General features: G+C 39.1%; 1 protein-coding gene across 1 annotated transcript in view; it reads right to left on the bottom strand.

Moving 5' to 3' along the window:
* The window catches only part of kcnq3 (potassium voltage-gated channel, KQT-like subfamily, member 3), a 435,667-nt gene extending 417,204 nt beyond the window's left edge, over positions 1-18,463 (bottom strand). The window contains exon 1 of the mRNA XM_043688263.2: positions 17,349-18,463. Coding sequence (XP_043544198.1) covers positions 17,349-17,665 — 317 coding nt within the window. The 5' untranslated portion in view covers positions 17,666-18,463. The remainder of the gene's footprint in view (positions 1-17,348) is intronic.
* Positions 18,464-18,808: the final 345 nt, after the last annotated feature.

Below are 18,808 nucleotides of genomic sequence, written 5' to 3'. Positions count from 1 at the left end.
CTTGCCACTTTTCACCTCAAGCTTGGATATTATCTAGACTTCGCTGCATTTGAACATGGACTACTTCCGTATCTGAGGAGTAGTGAATATGCTGAACATTGAGCAATCATCAACAAACATCCCATTTCAGGCTCTAGGATGAAGGGAAGATCATTGCTGAAGCAGCTAAAGATAGTTGGGTTTAGGGTACTATCTAAAGGGACTCATGCATGTAAGTAGGCCTGTTTGGTAGCTTCACCAGATTGACAGTTCATTATCGAGAATGCTTGGTGCTGCTCCCAGAATGCCTTTCTGCATTCTTCATTGAACCAGGGTTGATCCTCTGGCTTGATAGTAATGGCTGAATTGGGAATACGTCAGGCCATGAGATTGTTGCAGATTGTTTTAGACTACAATTCTGTTGCTGCTGATGGCCCATAGCACCTCATGGATGCCCAGTCTTGAGTTTCTAGATCTGTCCCATTTAGCACAGTGATAGTGCCACACAACACGATAGAGGGTAACCTCAATGTGAAGGCGGGGCTTTGTCTGCACAAGAGCTGTGCGCTAGTTATTTTTACCAATTCTGTCATGGACAGATGGATCTATAGCCAGCAGATTGGTAAGGGTGAGGTCAAGTATGTTTTCCCTCTTGTTGGTTCCCTCACCATCTGCCACGGACCTCGTCTATGTCCTTTAAGACCTGACCAGCTTAATCAACAGTGCTGTTACTGAACCAGTCTTGTGGTGGACATTGAAATGCCCCATCCAGAATAAATTTTGCACATTTGCCAACCTCAGTACTTCTTCTAAGCGTTGGTTGACATGGAGGAATACTAATCCATCATCCAGGAGACGATGTACATGAAGGTTTCCTTGCCCATGTTTAACCTGAAGCTATGAAACTTCATGGGATCCAGAGTCAATGATGAGGACTCCCAGAGCCACTTGCTGCTGACTGTATACCAGTGTGCCGCATCTCTGCGGGTCTGTCCTGCCAGTAGGACAGGACACATCCAGGGATAGTGATGGCGGTGTCTTGGAGATTTCCTGTCAGCTATGATCCCATAAGTATGACTATGTCAGGTTTTACTTAACTAGTCTGTGAGGCAGCTCTCCCAATTTTGGCACTGGTCCCCAGATGTTAATAAGGAGGACTTTGCAGATTCGATAGTGTTGTTTGATCTGACCTCCTTGGTTGGATGTGACACTTTCTTTTTGTTTTCTTCAGTCTTCTTAGGCAAGAAAAAACTGATGTCAGTGTGGATCACTTTGTAAAGCTCTCCTCTGTTTAAAGTCTTCTTGAGCTAACCAAGCAATTAGTTCAGAGTCATCAATGGCCCATTTAAAGAAGCTGTCTTCTGTCCAAAGTTGATGTTTCCCTCTCAAGAACTGGTTTACTTACCTTATTTCTGGGAGGGTTGTTGCAATTGTTTATTCAATTATCCATTATCAAACAACTGACACTCAACTGACACCTATATCTGTCAGATACCTGTGAAGTCATCTTGTGACTCATCGCTTACTAAGATATCCTGGTTAACCTTCAGACAGTTGAATCAGTAGAGGTTATGAGATCACTTCCAAGCTTCAGTCAGAATTCATAATGTTTTGTTTCAGTGCTTGTGCTAGAGCTATGTTCTTGGCTGTGTTAACAGCCTTCATTATCTTGTGTTCATTCGCTCAGAATGCTGCCATTCTCTTGCTTTATAAGCAAGAGAAAGAGAGAGAGACAGACAGACAGACAGAGACAGAGAGTGATAGAGAGAAAAAACCATTCCTATAATATTCCAATACATTTCTTAAAACCTATAACCACTTTATACAGTGACTTTCTGACAGCTGTAAGTGATAACTGAAGCTCAAATCTAAGTTACACAAATACATAATTGTATGATTAACTTAACTTTACGAGAGGACAACCAGACGAGAAAAATACCATTATTACATTAAACCAAATAATTTCCTGAGGCATAATTTATTTAAGACACAAAGGATATACAAGGACACAAAAAAATTAAAACTTCAGAGTTTAGAACAAAGAGCAAAGAACAGTATAGCACTGGAACTGGCCCTTCGGCCGACCAAGACTGCATTGCCTTTCTAAACTAAGAACCTGTTTCCTCTACCCTGTCCATATTCCTCTATTCCCTGCCCAAGATGTCTCTTAGACACTGCTATTGTATCCATCCCCACCACCCACTCTGGCAGCTCATTCCAGGTAGTTACCACCTTCTGTGTAGAAAACCTGCCTCTACAGTTGTGCCTCTACAGGGGTCACTGGAGAAGGAGCACGAGAGTCCTCCAATGCTCTTGATGCCTTTAGAGAGAGGTGTGCACCCCGGGGGATACAATGCTTTATTTCGCCTTCCAACTCCGTTTTGATTTAACCCTTTCACCTTCTCCCTACTCCCCTTTCATGGTTTGCATTTCCTTTCATAGAATCCCTATGGTGTGAAGCAGGCAATTCAGCCTGTCAAGTCCACATCACCCGCCACAAACAACATTCCACCCCACTCCCCAGCTCTATCAATCCCTATAACTCTGCATTTCCCATTGCCAACCCACCTAACCTGCACATCTTTGGGCTGTGGGAGGCAACCGAAGGAAACCCATGCAGGCACTGGGAGATTGTGCAAACTCCACACAGACAGTCGCCTGAGGCTGGAATTGAACCCGGGTCCCTGGTGCTGTGAGGCAGCAGCGCTAACCACTGAGTCACCATGCTACCCTTAATGAGCTTTGCATGAAAATATTTAATTGGCTGCATGGGTGATTACTGATGGTGGTTAGTAGAGTACAAACAAATCAGTGATTTTGGGATTGGAAGGTCACTCAGTTGTGTGTGATAACACTTCTGAGTAGAAAAAAAAATAAAAAAAATGTACATCATAACTCCTTTAAATTTACCCACTTTTACCTCAAATCTATGTCCCCTAGTAACTGACATTTCTGCCTTGAGAAAAAGGCAATGAGGTCCTTCCTTTCAAGGTCTCTTTATAATTTTATACATTTCTATTAGGTCGTCCCTTGTCCTTCAACATTCAAATTAAAACAAACCAAGTTTGTCCAATCTCTCCTCAGAGCTAATACCCTTCAAACCAGGCAATATCCTGATAAACTGTTTCCATACCCTCTATAAAGTCTCCATGTCCTTCTAATAATTTGGCAATCAAAACTATGAACAATATTCTAAATGTAGCCAACTAAAATTCTCTCCGGCTCCAGCATGACTTGCCAATATTTATACTTGTGTGCTCCAACCAATGAACACAAGCATGCTGCATGCCTTCTTGACCACCTTATCCATTTTGAGTTGCCACTTTCAGATAACTGTGGACATATACACCGCGTTCCCTCTGTATGTTGATGCTACTATGTGGTCTGCCAATTACTGTATATTTCCTTCCTGCAATAGAGTTTCCAAAATGCATCACCTCACATTTGTTCAGATTGAACTCCACCTGCCATTCCTTCACCAAGTCTCAAGCCTATCTATGCACTGCTATATCCTCTGGCAATCCTCCTCATTATCCACAGTTCCCCCAATCTTTGAATCATTTGCAAACTTACTCATCAGGTCACCTACAGTCTCCTCCAAATCATTTATATATGTTACAAACAACAGGGTTCCCAGCATTAACGCCTATGGAACATCACTGGTTATAGATCTCCAGTCAGAAAAACACACTTCCACCACTGCTGGCTGTCTTCTATTAGTAAACATACACATACAATGGCTAATGAGATTCACACAGAAATGGAGGAACTGAAACTGGGACAAACATCATGCATACTAGAGATGGGAAACATATGGAAAGCTGGCTCTGAAATATATTGCATATTGAAAGATTTAGTATGTACATCAGGGCACATGAAGGGATTATCAAACACGAGATAATACACAGATATGTACTGGTGAGACAGATATGGATGCTCTGAATTGTGGATCAAACATATCATTTTGTAAGGAACTACACTCATTTATATTATTAATAAAACAAAATGTCAAAAATGTTTAAAAAAGCAATGTAACTGTGAGTAAGTCAAAAAAAAGTACAACAGCAAGTAGATAGGGTAGGTAATACACAGCTGGAAACTTGGTGCCGGCAGTTTCAATTGAGGCATTCTGGATCGTAAGGGATGATTACTTGGATCGAAATAATGTGCCAGGGAATGTGGAAAAAGCAGGAAATTGGCACCAGGTAATGATGCTCATTTAATGAGTCAGAGCAGGCACAATTGACTTAATGGCCTATTTCCGCACCATAATACTTCTATGGTTCTGTGATTCTGAATCTAGCTTCAGCCAGCCTATACTGTACCACTAACTTTCATGATTCTTCTTCAATCAATCACGGAATGTGAGCATCGCTGATTAGGCTCACATTTGCTCCTTGTCCCCAATTTCTTTAGATAAAGTACAAATAAATTGGACTAATAAGCAGTCAGCTGGCTTTCTGCAAAGGAGAGTGAATGACACTTCATGTGGTGTTGATGAGTAGTGCTGTTTCTCTGTCTTGCTGATCATAAATTTCAAGACCACATGAGTATTCAAGTTTTGCCAGCACACATAAAACACAAACAAAACCAGAAGTTGCTGGAAAAGCTCAGCAGATCTGGCAGCATCTGTGGAGAGGAATCACAGTTAATATTTTCAGTTGAGTAACCCTTTCTCAGAACTGTGTCAAACATGTAAGAAACACACTGTTTACTTTTACAAAGGTCAATTATTAGATTAAAAATCACAAGATATGTATCTACAGAAACTGGCATTTTGAAATATTTCTTTAAGGCGCATACTGTGATAGACACAGAAGATGCTAGAGCTGTTACTGAGTCATACACATTACACAATGAGACAGAAGAAACTTAATACATTATTTATAATTAGTTGGCAATTACATATACAAGACACCATTTTCTAAAAATTGCAACAGTGGCACAAAGCTTTGTTAGATGCAGTGGAAATTCAGAAAATATAGCAACAAACTTCAGTGCCTAATTTGGGATATATTCTTGAATGCACACTTTCAGACTTCTGTTACAATCCCAGCTGATGTGGATACTTGACATGTCATACTCCAGAGTGAAACTGGCTCCATAGAACTTATGATTGCAGTTTGCTTGCATTATTCATACTCACACAGGCTGCCAATATTTTTTAAATGAAACAACACAAGTTTATTATACAGAAAGGAAAAAAGAAAGTTAAATACATGACAAGTTGTAAAGATATTAACATAAAAGAAAAATATCAACACCTTTCCAAGAAATTTCCCTGAATGACATTCAACTCCGGTGAGTTATCCCTCCCATCTTAAATCTTTAATTTCTTACTTAACTGACCAAGTTGCAAACATTTCCTTTGGCAACTTTGTATACAGTCACCAGATCTAATATTGTCTCTCCTCCTAGCTATACTTCACTGATATTTCCAAACTGAATTTGGAAGTCCTGTCTACTTAAACAGCAAAAACTGTTTTAAGACTTCATCTAGCTCTGAAACTAAACTGGCCTTCGATTCATATGAAACTTCTTTTCAACAGCAACTGGATTGTGGCCCCTGGTCTGTCTTTCCGTATGTCATAAATCTTTGAAAGCGTTTCATCAATTGATTCCCCAAGCAGTCTATCTAATCATTTAGCTTAAATCACATGTTTTCTTCAAATTTATATTTTCAAAAAATTACTTTCTGATGCTTAAAAAAGCCACTTTCTCAGAACTAAAAAATCTATTTCACTCTACTTTAAAATTTAAATTCCCAATTGATAATCACATATCACAAATCTTTATCATAAGCCACAGGCATGCATGAATCCTATTACTTTGGAATGTATTTATTTACATTTTGTCTTAAAACAATTTAATATTTTCAATTAAGATTCTGCCCATCCTAAATGGACACTCAACCTGTCCTGAATTTTGGCTATTTGGAAGTACATTTATCAAAGGAGGACTGCTGACTCACTTACTGTGAAGTGAGAGTTACAGTGTTTGTAAGTATATTCACTATTTTCCCTTCAATACACTAAGTATTTTTGATGTGTAGTCTAATAGGTTTCTTCCAAATGGCTGCAGACATACAAGATGGATCTGTAGGAACAAATTACTGCAGATGCTGGAATTTGTTCTGAAAACAACAAATGTTGGAGATCACAGCGGGTCAGTCAGACAATATCCAGGGAGAGAGAGGAAGCTAACATTTTAAGTCTAGATGACTCTTCATCAGAGCTTCATCAAAGATAGATTTGCATTTATAATAAAGGATTTTATAGCCTCAGGACATCACAAAATGCTTCACAGCCAATTAAGTATTCTTGAAATGTGGATACCATTGTCACAGTTTATTATCTTATACAGGGAGGAGGTGGTGGCTTAGAAGAGGTACTGATGGCAGTGTAGTGGTAATGTCACTGGACTAGTGATCCAGAGCCCTATGCTAATCTTTAGTTTAAATCCCATTGCGGCAGATGGTTAAATTAATGAAGATCTGGAATAAAAAGCTAACTTAATACCAGCATGTACCACTGTTGATTGCTGTAAAATCCCATCTGATTCACTTATGTCCCATAGGGAAGGAAATCTCTCATCTTTACTTGGTCTGGCCTACATGTATTTTCAGACTCACAACAATGTGGTTGATTCTTAATTGATGGGCAATAAATGCTGGCTCAACCACCAGTGTGCGCAACCCACCAATTAATTTTAAAAAGCTATTCGGCCCATTGTATCTGCTCTGGCTCTCCAAATAGGCATTATCACTTTGTCTTGCCTTGTCTCCAAAAACCCGCACATTATTTGAATAGGAACAATCTTTTGATGCCCTCTTGAATGCCTTGACTGAGCCTGCATCCATCATATTTCCACATTGTGCATTCCAGACAGTAACTTCATAAAAAAGATTTTTCTCACATGCATTTGTTTCTTTTGCAAATTACTTATAGGAAGGCAATGTGTAATAACAAGGCAGCACTTAAGTAAGGAAAGCACCTAAACCCTGAGTAAAACTGAGGTCCGTGTGAATCAATGCCCCCGCTCATCCATTCTGATGGCTGTAGAGGATGGTCATTGTAGCTTGAGTATACCACTGTGATTAAGACAATGAAATCACTTTGAACCTCTCGGGATGGTAAGTCAATCAGCATCTCAAATACGTACACAGCAAGGACTATGTGACAGCTTTACCAAACAGTGACATCAGTAGGGAGGAGGACCCACATTGCAATATTTTTGGTAAGGAGCAGGAAAACAAGCCATATTCTATAAAAGATGTGGAGAAACTAAGATGAGCACAGTATTTAAATGACACAGAAGCATGCACTGTATGTAGATGAACTGAATGTGGCACATTCATTCTAAATATTGACTTTTATAGAAATAGTTGCAGTAGATATAAAATATGTCAGCCACACTGTGCTATGCACTTTAGAATACTGCAAAAGACCTTGCTAATGTTTATCCATTGAGTAAATGTGCATCCTGTGATTTTGTGAGTATATTGATATGAGAAGCTGACAGACCAACATGTGGAGTTAAACTGCATCCCATGGGACTAGATTAGATTGCTCTCATTTTCAGTGTCTGCTTATGAAAGAAACTAATGACACTGAACCAAAGAGAATATCAAAAATTAGCACTGTTGAGCATAAAGGATCATAACAAATTAAAGAATGAAACATTTCAATGATGCAGCTGTGAGTTTAATTGGATTAACAAACAAATCAAAACTGCAAAACAAAGGAATAATCAGCACAGCGACTGAGCTGACTTTTGAAGCACTGATTCATTATATAAGAGTCAGTAGACATTGGGGAGGTACCACAAGCACAGTAGTTAGTGCAGTACTCATTGTTAAAAAAGGTGAAAAAAAAAATAAAGGTGACAGGAGACCCAAGTTTTAATTCAGGTAGAATTATGGAATTGATTATGAAGTGCAAACTTGAGATCCACCTACACAGAAAAACACATTTTAAATTAAAATTCAATATGAAGTGCTCATTATCAAACTCGAAGGTATGAGCATTCAAAATAAACACTGACAACAAATACAAAGAAACTGAGCGAAGGGTAGAAAACACCACGTACTTGTGAGGTCAGTAATGTCAGAATGAGGCAGCAGGTAAATGTCAGGGGGAGTGCCTAAAGCCTTACTGCTGTCACTACTGCCACTTCTAATTTGGATAAATAACTTGGATTCAGAACATGTAAAGCAATTAGATTTGCTGATGTTGCCAACTCAGAGGGACAGTAAAGTTAAAGGAAAGAGCTCACACAGAACAAAGCAATAAAAGGAAAGGCTACAACAACTTAGAATTCCATTCTGGAAAAATGTATCGAATAGTAACTTAGAAGTATATATTAGGTGTTGAAAGAAATGAAGCCAATAATATGGATAGCACAGTGGTTAGCACTGCTGCCTCACAGTGCCAGAGACTTGAGTTCAATTCCCACCTCAGGCAACTGTGTGGAGTTTGCACATTCTGCCCCGTGTCTGCAGAGGTTTCCTCTGGATGCTCTGTTTTCCTCTCACAGTCCAAACATGTGCAGATTAGGTGAACTGGCCATGCTAAATTGCCCATAGTGTTAGGTGTCGGGGTAAATGTAGGGGAATGCGTCTGGGTGGGTTGCTCTTCAGAGGTTCGGTGTGGACTTGTTGGGCCGAAGGGCCTGTAAGTAATCTAATCTAAACATGGGGGCTGAAATCTTACCTTCTTTTGACTAAGTAGAAGTTGCATTACGTCTCTTGGAGAGATTCTTACTGAGAAACCAAGCAGGATCTCTCGCCATAGCATTTCACATGTGCCTCATTAATTACCTACCCCATCACTATGGTGTCATAATTTTACTACGCGCCTTTTGTGGAATTACTTGCCACTCACCAAATATCCGCCAAAAGATCAGAATCCCAGGCACCCGCACCATATTTGAAAGGTTGCTGTATACCCAGACAAGCGCTGACATTTTGATAAAGGATGGAATCTGAACATGTCAGAGAAGAGGAAGATGATGCCTCACTTCTAAAACAGGGACCTTAAACTCCTGGGTGGAGAGGTTGGTTCAAAGGAAGGGCTCATCTTCCCAGATGACCAGTGGAAGAGGGTACATCACCAAATCTGGCAGCCTGACAATCAGCAATGGCTTCATGGTCATCATTCAACTCTTACTTCCAGATTATCATAGAATTTTACTGCCATTGTGAGATTAAAGATATGGTCACACAACCTTACCAACTGTCTTTTGGTAGTGCCAAAATTGAATATTACTGAAAAGAGATATACTTTGTCAAAGCTTTTCATCTTGTACTCATCAGGACATTTGCAAGAAAATCAAGCAAAGAAAAACATGTTTATACTGTGTGAAGAGTGTGCTAATTGATTGACAAGTAGATTCTGATTAATAGAAATGTTGCCATGGAGAATGCAGAACTGAGTGATGACTGACAGTTAACTGCAATGCTTAGTTTAAATTCAGAGCAGGCAGGTTGCCTTGGAATGTAAAGGAATGAACTGGAGAATGGCTGACACCTATTTTATTAAGTTGAAACAGGTAAAACGTGTACACATCTTTCTGTCTTAATGTATGCAGTTCCTAGCACATGTAAATGACATCACACCATGAGCCTGATTGGCAATCTTAAATTAGCTGTCAACATAATTCTTAGCACACTCAGGATTATCTAACAAATGTTATCTAATCATAACTCACATCTCTGTTCATACGACATTCTCTTCTCACACAGCTCAAAATGTTATTCTCCTTTACATTGGCATTCTTGCAAATGTTCTGACGAGTGCAAGGGTTAAAAATGTTTTGACAAAACATGTCTCCTTTCAGCTATACACACCTTATTAACCTCGTAATTGTTAACACAATGTTAAACATGGTACACTCACCATACATATCTCACATTACTTGTACTAAATTTTAATAACAACAGATGTCAAAAGCATTTCAGAAATGATAAAAGGATTGGCTGGGAAATGTATATCCAGCTTCATAATAGTCACAGGAATAAAGCCACAGTTCTTACATATATACCATGTTTCCTATGTATGACAGGTAAATAAGCCATGGCATTTGATAACAAAGTTCCCTTTTTAATAGTTACAGGTTGAAAGTAACTCAATGTTACATTAATCGATCTGTATATCTTAAACCAAAAACTAAATCTCTAATATCAATATTCATATAATCAGGTGACTCACTGTGCCTATATCAATACTTACCATAACTGGCTTAACTTTTGTTTTCTATTTGTGGACTAACCTGTTGTGTTTTCCTAGCATCTGTTCATATTTCAGTTTGTTAGCATCTATGGTTTTCCTCTTTAAATATATGTATATAATATATATGTGTCCTTGAATATTTTTCAAGTGTTCATTTGATCCCTAATTTTCAAAATCACTTGATCGAAATAACTAGCTGCTATGAACAATATCATATTCTAATAGCCATCTCCTTGCTTCTCGATCTAAAATTGTGAAAGAAGAGTAAAATTGTAAGCTGTAAAAAGATTAAAGTCTAACTTGCTGTTTAATGTGAAGTATAAAATATATATAAAATCCTGACAACAATTTTTGGACTTGCAATTTCCTATACAAATCACAAAGATCATGCTGATTTTATAAAATGACAATATTACTCCAGTAGTGAAAGCATTATTGTACGTCACAAGCCTGCCACTCAGCTTAGTGTTACCACTAGATATGGTGAAATCGTTTGGTAGGATGACACAGAAGTATTGACAGAAGTTTTATTTTGAGACACCTTATTTCAGAAGATTCAAACACTTCACCTCGTCAGCATTTTTGCTGAGTCGTACAAGCCCAATTGCTATTAGTTAGATCAGGTATTTGGCACCTCACTCTTACTACTGTGTTAAAATCATACAACACCAGGTTATAGTCGAACGGGTTTATTTGGAAGCACTAACGTTCGGAGTGCTGCTCCTTCATCAGGTACTGCCACCCCGAAAGCTAGTTCTTCCAAATAAATCTGTTGGACTATAATCTGGTGTTGTGTGCTTTTTAACTTTGTCCATCCCAGTCCAACACCAGCTCCTCCACATCATTGTTACTGTGTGTAATACCCAATTGAGAGTCCATGGTCTTAGCATCCGAGACCAAAGCATTACTGATATTTTGTAGGCAATGCAAAATCCACAGTTCTCAAGGCCACCATGCTCAGGGTAACTTAGAAACTACAGGAAAAATAACAGGGAATGGTAAGATCTAAACAAATGATATTGACATGGAAATATTATAAATTACAACATTCTCACAATAGAGTGATATATTTTTCTTTGTAACACTGATTGGAATGACAGCTTAGTATACTATGCATCATGCTGAGAGGAAGCAGCAAGTTTGTCTATAAAGAGGAACATAGTTTTGAGGGCAGCCATGCTCAAGCCATGGTTTAGTATTTCATGGCTGTGTACAGAGTAAGAAATATATGAAGGGGTGCGTTGCTTTGACAATGCTGCTAAGGTCATTAAATTTCTTCCTGTACCACAGCCAGGTCATTGTCTGCTGGCTGAGAACCAAACTAGTTGATAGATTTACCTTGAGCCATGGTAGGAGATTTTAAAGGCACGGCATCTCCTACTGGACACAGATGCACAAATAAGAAAAAAACCCAGTAATTTACACCACAGTAACTTCAAAATGATTTCATGATAATTTTAAATGGTGTCTTGATGAATTCTATTTTATTTAAATCTTAATAATTTGTTTTTCCACAGCCTCTGCAATTGTGTTGTTGGTTTGATCACTTTGATGAATGTATTTCTTGGCAAATCATTTGCACCTATTTATAGAAAGATATGCTTAAATACAACTACTTACAAATGTAATTTACTCAATAGAAAACAAAGTCACTAAAACCAAGGTTTACTGATTTTCTTTCAATGGACAATCATAACGGAAAAGACAAGTGTCAGTTTTTAGAAATAGCATTGCCTATTGGACAGTGGAATGCACAAATAATTTAAAAAAAAAACAAATTCACATCACAGTAACTTTAGAACATTCTTGATCATTTTAAGTAGTCTCATGAGGAAGTGCACAGGTACAACTGAAAAGCAAGAGGTCACAACAATCTCAACAAAAGTGCAATTGTTGCTTGTAAATATGTTAAGCTGGTATTTACCACTTGCAGTCAAGTTCAGAAATGTTGTAGTAATAATGGATTTCACAGGTTGAAGAATATATAGGTTTTACTGTAGCTGCAAGCCAAGGATCTCAAATAATGCACTGCCTCCTAAGTGCCAAGGTAGTGGGTGCAAAGCATTTTGCTGCCGGCAAAAGGATAGCTCAAAGTAGAACCAACAACATTGGCAGAATCCCAGCTTTAATATTTCCTATGAAGGCTCAGCAATTAAGTGATTGATTAGTTAAATGTCATTGGGAGTAGGCAGGAAAGTCCATTGTAACGAAACAACAAGGCCTCATGATTAGCAACCTCAGCATGACTCCCTCATGCTACTCTTAAAAAAAAAGCAAGTTAAGGGAGGTCAGTGTGTTACTAAAGATTATGTCGGTAGAATGAGTTCAGGTTCCTTGGAATACAGCCAGATTTGTGTCTTTTTGCTGTCTCTCTTCCTTTAGGACTGGAACACTGATTGAAATCAATTATGGTAATGATTGACAACAGTCTGTACGATGTCCGTCTTTTATACCTGCTCAGCCATTGGGAAAAGAAATATACAAATTGCAGCCCAAATCAAACAGAATGTACCAGATACTACAATCATGAGCAATATTAGAAAATCATGCAGAATCATCAAAAATAGAGTTTGAACTTTGGAGCACACATAAAGATTTTAAAAGAGTTCAGAAGAATCATCAGAAGCAGAACCTGATCCAGTGATGGCAGTGCTGACAACAGTTCGAGAGCTGGCAAACATGCTAGGGTTTGCTTGACATGCTCCACACACTTGCTCTACCAGTTAATACCGGTGGCACAGGATGAGACCCTTTAAGGGTCAATAGTTAGCCTCTTAATGGCCTCAATTAACAATTCCTAAGCATGTTGTTCCAGAAATTCCAGAGCAGATGCCAGCCCTGCAAGCAAGGCATCAGCAGAGATCACAGCACAGGACATGTTGGTATTTGATAGCCTTTGTTCAACCATTGAGGATGTGGTGGCAAAGTAGTAATGTTACTGGGGACAGAAGTTAAAGTTTCACCAAGCCGATGGTGAAATTTGAATTGAATAAAAGTGGGATACACAGCTAATCTAACAACATCCATTTAAGCATTGTCAATTGTCATAAAAACCATCTGGTTTACTAATGTTAATTTAAGAAAGGAAATTTGCCATAGGGCGGCACGGTGGCTCAGTGGTTAGCACTGCTGCCTCATAGCGCCAGGGACCCAGATTCGATTCCAGCCTTGGGTGGCTGTCTGTGTGGAGTTTGCACATTCTCCCAGTGTTTGCGTGGACTTCCTCCGGGTGCTCCAGTTTCCTCTCACAGTCACAAAGAAGTGCAGGTCAGGTGAATTGGCCATTCTAAATTGCCCAAAGTGTTTGGTGCTTTAGTTAGAGGGAAATGGGTCTGGGTGGGTTTCTCTTCGGAGGGTAGGTGTGGACTTGTTGGGCTGAAGTGCCTGTTTGTACAATGTAGGGAATCTAATCTTGTCTGACCTACATGTGACTCAGGCCCATAACAATTAGTTTTCAGCAATCCTCTGAAATGGCCAAGAGAGCCAATGATTTCAAGGGCAATTAGGAATTGGCAACCAATGCTGGCCTTGCCAACGATGCCATCATCCCCTGTAAGAATGAGATGTACAACAATGATCTCATCTGACCCTATCAAAGTTCTGAAGCTCCATTTCCAAAATTTCTCACTGATAGAAGAATGCTAACCTATATCTTTTATACTGATTCTATCCACATTTACTAGGTCAGTTGAAATTCCTTACTATCACCAATCCATTATTTTTAGTGATTTTCAGAAATTTGCCTAAATATTTGTTTTTCTATTTCCCCTAACTTTTGGTCCCAGTGATGTGACTGTCGCTTTTTGAAATCCACAATAACCTGTACAGCACTGATGCATGTTGTAAGAGAACGACTCGGTGTTTATGACACAGCACAGGTATTAAATGTACTTGCTTTTAATTCTTTGTATACCACATTAGCTTTATGTGTCAGCAGGCTGTGGATGCTGAGTCATGAGTACATTCAAGGTTGCAATCAATATATTTTTGGACTCCAAGTGTATCAAGGAAACAGATACTAACATGGAGTTGAGATCAAGGATCAACCATGATCTTATTAACTGGCGCAGCAGGCTTTAATGGTCATATGGTCAACTCCTCCTTTTAACTCTTATGTCAGCACAAGTCATATATCATATTCCAGATGGCACAGTTATTAGAGATACATAACAATCTGTGAAACGCAGATTGAAAGCACCCAGTGTTTTAACCGCCAGCCTAACATATACCAATTTCCGAAGTTATCTCACACATCTGTGAAATTCCTGAGTAACCTTAGGCTATATTCATAACAGGAATAAGACTTTGTGATTGAACAGTGAGTTTCAGCATTAGTTTTCTGTTTTAATATATACTAAGATTGATCAATTATTTCCAGATAATTAAAAAATCTATAAGCCAAACTTTTGCATAAATCAAAGTAATGGAAATCATTCTTAACAGGAGAAACACTGTAAACGAACAACACAAGAAACTTAAAAAACACGATGTTTGTAACAAAAACAAATCATAAATAATAAAAAAATTCAACTTCCTGCTGTCTTCAGATGTTAAAAATAAACATGGGTTTCATTGATATAATTTATTCCAAAGTGTTTTGATAAAATTCCAGACAAAAAGCATTAACTGAGCTAAAATCTGGAATCAGAATTATAACACAGGAGAGCACTCAGTTTATTCTGTCTACTGCCTCTTTGCTACAACCATCCAACTAGTCTCACTCTTAGCACTTTCTCCATTACCTTACATTTTTATTCCTTTCGAAAATATTTATCCACACTCTTTTGGAAAATCATTACTGAAACTGGTTCCACCATCCTTTCAGTTAGTGCATTACAAATTACTCTATTGTCATGTCAGTTCTCTGTTTGCAAGCACATTGAACTAAATACTCTGGTTAAGTTTATATCTGTAAAAGCTGTTTCTTAAGTGTGGTGCCCAAAAATGAACACAATATTCCAGCTGAACACTTAATTGTGTGTCATGTGGACTTAGCATAGTTTTGTTGCTTTTGTATTTCAGACTGCATTTAATGAAGGAAATCAAATGTGCATCCAACGTAAAATATAAGATTGGATATAAAATTAGCTATTAGACAGAGAACTACATCTTTTGTCAGACTCAAATTTTTCTTGCCCAGACCTCTGCGGTACTTAATTTACGTAAGTGATCCAAAATCAATTGCAAGATTATCACATTTTTGAATAAAATGTTTAAAGCACTGAAATAGAATGATATAGCTGAAGATCTGGATTACTTACACAGACATGTGATGGATACAATCTTACTCTCATTAAAACATGTGGAATTAGCATACAGAAACTCTAACTAGCAATATTGAATGTGACAGTTCTACTGCCAAGACAATATGGTCAGACAATTAAAAAGGTTAGCAAAACATTGTGATATTTAGTCAAAACAAGGTCCTGATATCCTGAGGTATTGATTTTTCACTACAATCTATACTTGAGTGCGAAGAAACTGGGTGCATGCTTTTTAGCTGTAGTCAAAAACCATGAGAAAAATTTATTCTTATACCATCCAAAGACCAAGAGAAAGCAAAGAATTTATGAAATGCAGGTAACAAGGTAGCATTTTTCCTTCAACATTACACAAAGTCACACTCCAGTTAAAAAAGGTAAGGGCTAACTAGAGTAACCTCTTGTGAAGTGCAGGGTGGAAACAGAACACTTTATAGTTTGATTTACTCTCTAGTCATGAAAAATATGCATTCCCTTAGATTCAATGCTTCTTCATATCTTCACTATTTTTTTATCCAATTACTAAATTAAAATGAGGAGTAATAAATTTCAATGGCAGATGTATGGAGGAATGTTGAGAACACAACTTTAAATGTGATCAATATAAAATGCATTATTTTTATACAGAGATTTTATCTTGAATTATTCATGAGTATGTTCATTGATAATATAACTGAATCTTGTCCTATGAACTACACACAACCGTCGAGCTTTAGTCTGTAGTTTAGGACATTACTGGATTGTGAATCACCCTTGCCTTAATCTCATTGATGTATTACTCTCTCATATTATATTGAGAAAACTAATATTATGTCTGTATTTGCATTTGAATCTACGCTTGTGTCCATCTATATATTTAACAAAGTGTACAAGGCAACACTAGCTAATGGGAACCTGAATGACAAGAAAGAGCATTTCTCCCACTGGAAAAAATTGAGGGTAAACTTTATTTTGAACAAAAGTAAGAAATTGAACAAGTTCCCATCAATCACTGTACACCATCAATTAGCAACTCTTATTGGCAAGTGAAAATAAATCATTTTCTCGTAAAAGCTAAATATAGATATTTAAAACAAAAAAAAAATTCAAAACAATATCAGTTAATTTTGAAAATGTAATTTGCCTACAAATTTTTCCCACCTTTGGAGTAGAACAGTGCAGGTAAATAGGATTAGTGTTTCTTGGCTGGTATAAATGTGGTAGGCCGAAGGAGCTGTTTCTATGCAGTATGGATCTATGATTCTATAGTTTGCGTGTAACTGTAGACTTAGTACATTCGGAACTGGTAAAGTCAGTCATTGCACATCACTGTCTAACTGCTATCCCTGAACTCGGCGTTACACCTTCATGCAACGGATTCCGCCTACAACTCGGGGAGGCACACAGCATTAGGAGTTCGGCTGACCAATAACAATGCGTGCAGCCACTCAAATATCTACACGACTCTGCAAGCATCCCCAGTTTCCTCAATCCGGTGTAAGGTGTGGTTCCCTGGCACTCAGGCACAACAAGTGCAGCAACAAAACCCATTCTTCCTTTGTTACGTTACCTGAAATTGTACAGGACCCTGCAACAATAAAACAATAACCGCGTGGGGGGTGGGGAAGAGACATCGGGGCGTGGAAACAGATAGTATTAAAAGCAGTCAACTAAAAATACGTGGAATAAATAAGTTAACGTCGACAAAGGAAAAGCACGGCTTGTGTTTGACTGACTTAAGCAGTAATATGAAGATATCCTTATTGTCAGTATTTTAGCATTAAACAAACGAGACACGGTAATTCAAAACAGGACGGGGAATATCAGTGCAAACACCTTGTTGTACGTTGATATAAAAACCAAGCAGCAAATATGAAAGGGGGATGCGACCAGGACTTACACGAAGGCGTGATAGACCAGTGCCCATCCTCCGGGTCTCTCCAGCGCATCATAAATAAAGTTCTGCAGTTTTCTGTAGGTGGCTTTCCTTCTGTTCGGTTGATTGTAGCCCAGAGGCTTGGTCAGGAGGCTCAGCCCTTCCTTCGGTCCCGGTTTGCTGTCTTCTTTGCTCCGTCCTTCCAGCAACAGAGCGCCGTCACGGTCTGCGCCGGAGTTCAGTCCGAGTCCGACCACCCCGGGCTCGGGCTCGGGGGCGAAACCCACCCGCAGCTTCTTGCCTTCGCCCGAGCCATCACCATCCCTGGACTTGAGCCCCATGGTCAGCAGGCACGCCGATGCTCACTGTAGGCAGGCTGGCAGAAAGCGTGCAGGAAGCAAATGCCATGGCTCGTAAACAGAGACCAGAGCTCAAGCAGAGAGGTCCCATCAGGATCTTCGGGGAGTGGAATAGACCTCTCTGCGTCTCCCTCTTTTAATCAGGATGGAGAGTGGGCATCACGCCCTCGCTTGTTTTTTTTGTTACCTGTTGGTATAAGTGATGCAGCCCTCACTGAAGGCGATATGGTTTGATGGTTGTGCAGCCGAGAGGTGGCATGTGGAATTGCTGCCAGGGTTTTTTCTGAGGCGGAAGGATTATTGATGGTTGAAGCAAAAGGATCCAGGAAGCACAGAAACAGATTCAGCTCATTCCACGCCAGCACGTAATCACCGCTGCCATTTACATTTCTTAAAGATATTCTCCATGGGTAACATTAATACAACCAATTTGAGGGGGAACCCTTAAATGCGAAGCTTGCGATGGGCTAATTTTAGCAATGGCCTACAACGCACATCAGCACTATCCTGGCACACCCCTGCCTAATATTTTAATTCCTAAATATTCTGTAGGGTGGGCTGGGATCTGGGAGCTGTACCCGCCCTCGGTGTAGTGTCACCCCACGCCTTTCCCCATTTCAGTTCAAATTGCTTTTTGAAGGTTGCCGTGGAATTTGCCTCCACCACCCTATCAACCAGTGTACTCCAGAGCAGAACCATCCTCCTTCCAAAGTGATGGCTCCTCTTTTCCCCTCTTTTACCTACTTTAAAGCATCACTTGTGGTGGATGACGAGGAAACTGCTGCTCCCTGCTCTGTTTATCAAAAATTGAAATTAGATCTCCCTTTGATCTGCTCTACTCCAAAAGAAAACAACCTAAACTTCCCTCATCTATCCACAGAGCTGGAGTCCCTCAGCCGGAATATCACCCTGGTAAATTACTCTGTACCTTCTCTGAGATGTTGGCATCCTTCCCAAAGTGTTGCCCCCAGTTGTGTACAAAATTCCAGCTGACCAATCATTTACAATCAAAATGTGTGGCGCTGGAAAAGCACAGCCAGTCAGGCAGCATCTGAGGGGCAGGAGAGTCAATGTTTCGAGCAGAAGCTCTTGATCAGGAATGTAATGAAGAGCTTATGCTCAAAA

The sequence above is a fragment of the Chiloscyllium plagiosum genome, unplaced genomic scaffold (genome assembly GCF_037043375.1).
Source record: "Chiloscyllium plagiosum isolate Xiang-an unplaced genomic scaffold, Cpla_swu_hap1 HiC_scaffold_4, whole genome shotgun sequence".
NCBI lineage: Eukaryota > Metazoa > Chordata > Chondrichthyes > Orectolobiformes > Hemiscylliidae > Chiloscyllium > Chiloscyllium plagiosum.
Note: the sequence above shows the minus strand (reverse complement) of the source record. Positions and strands in the feature narration are given on the sequence as shown.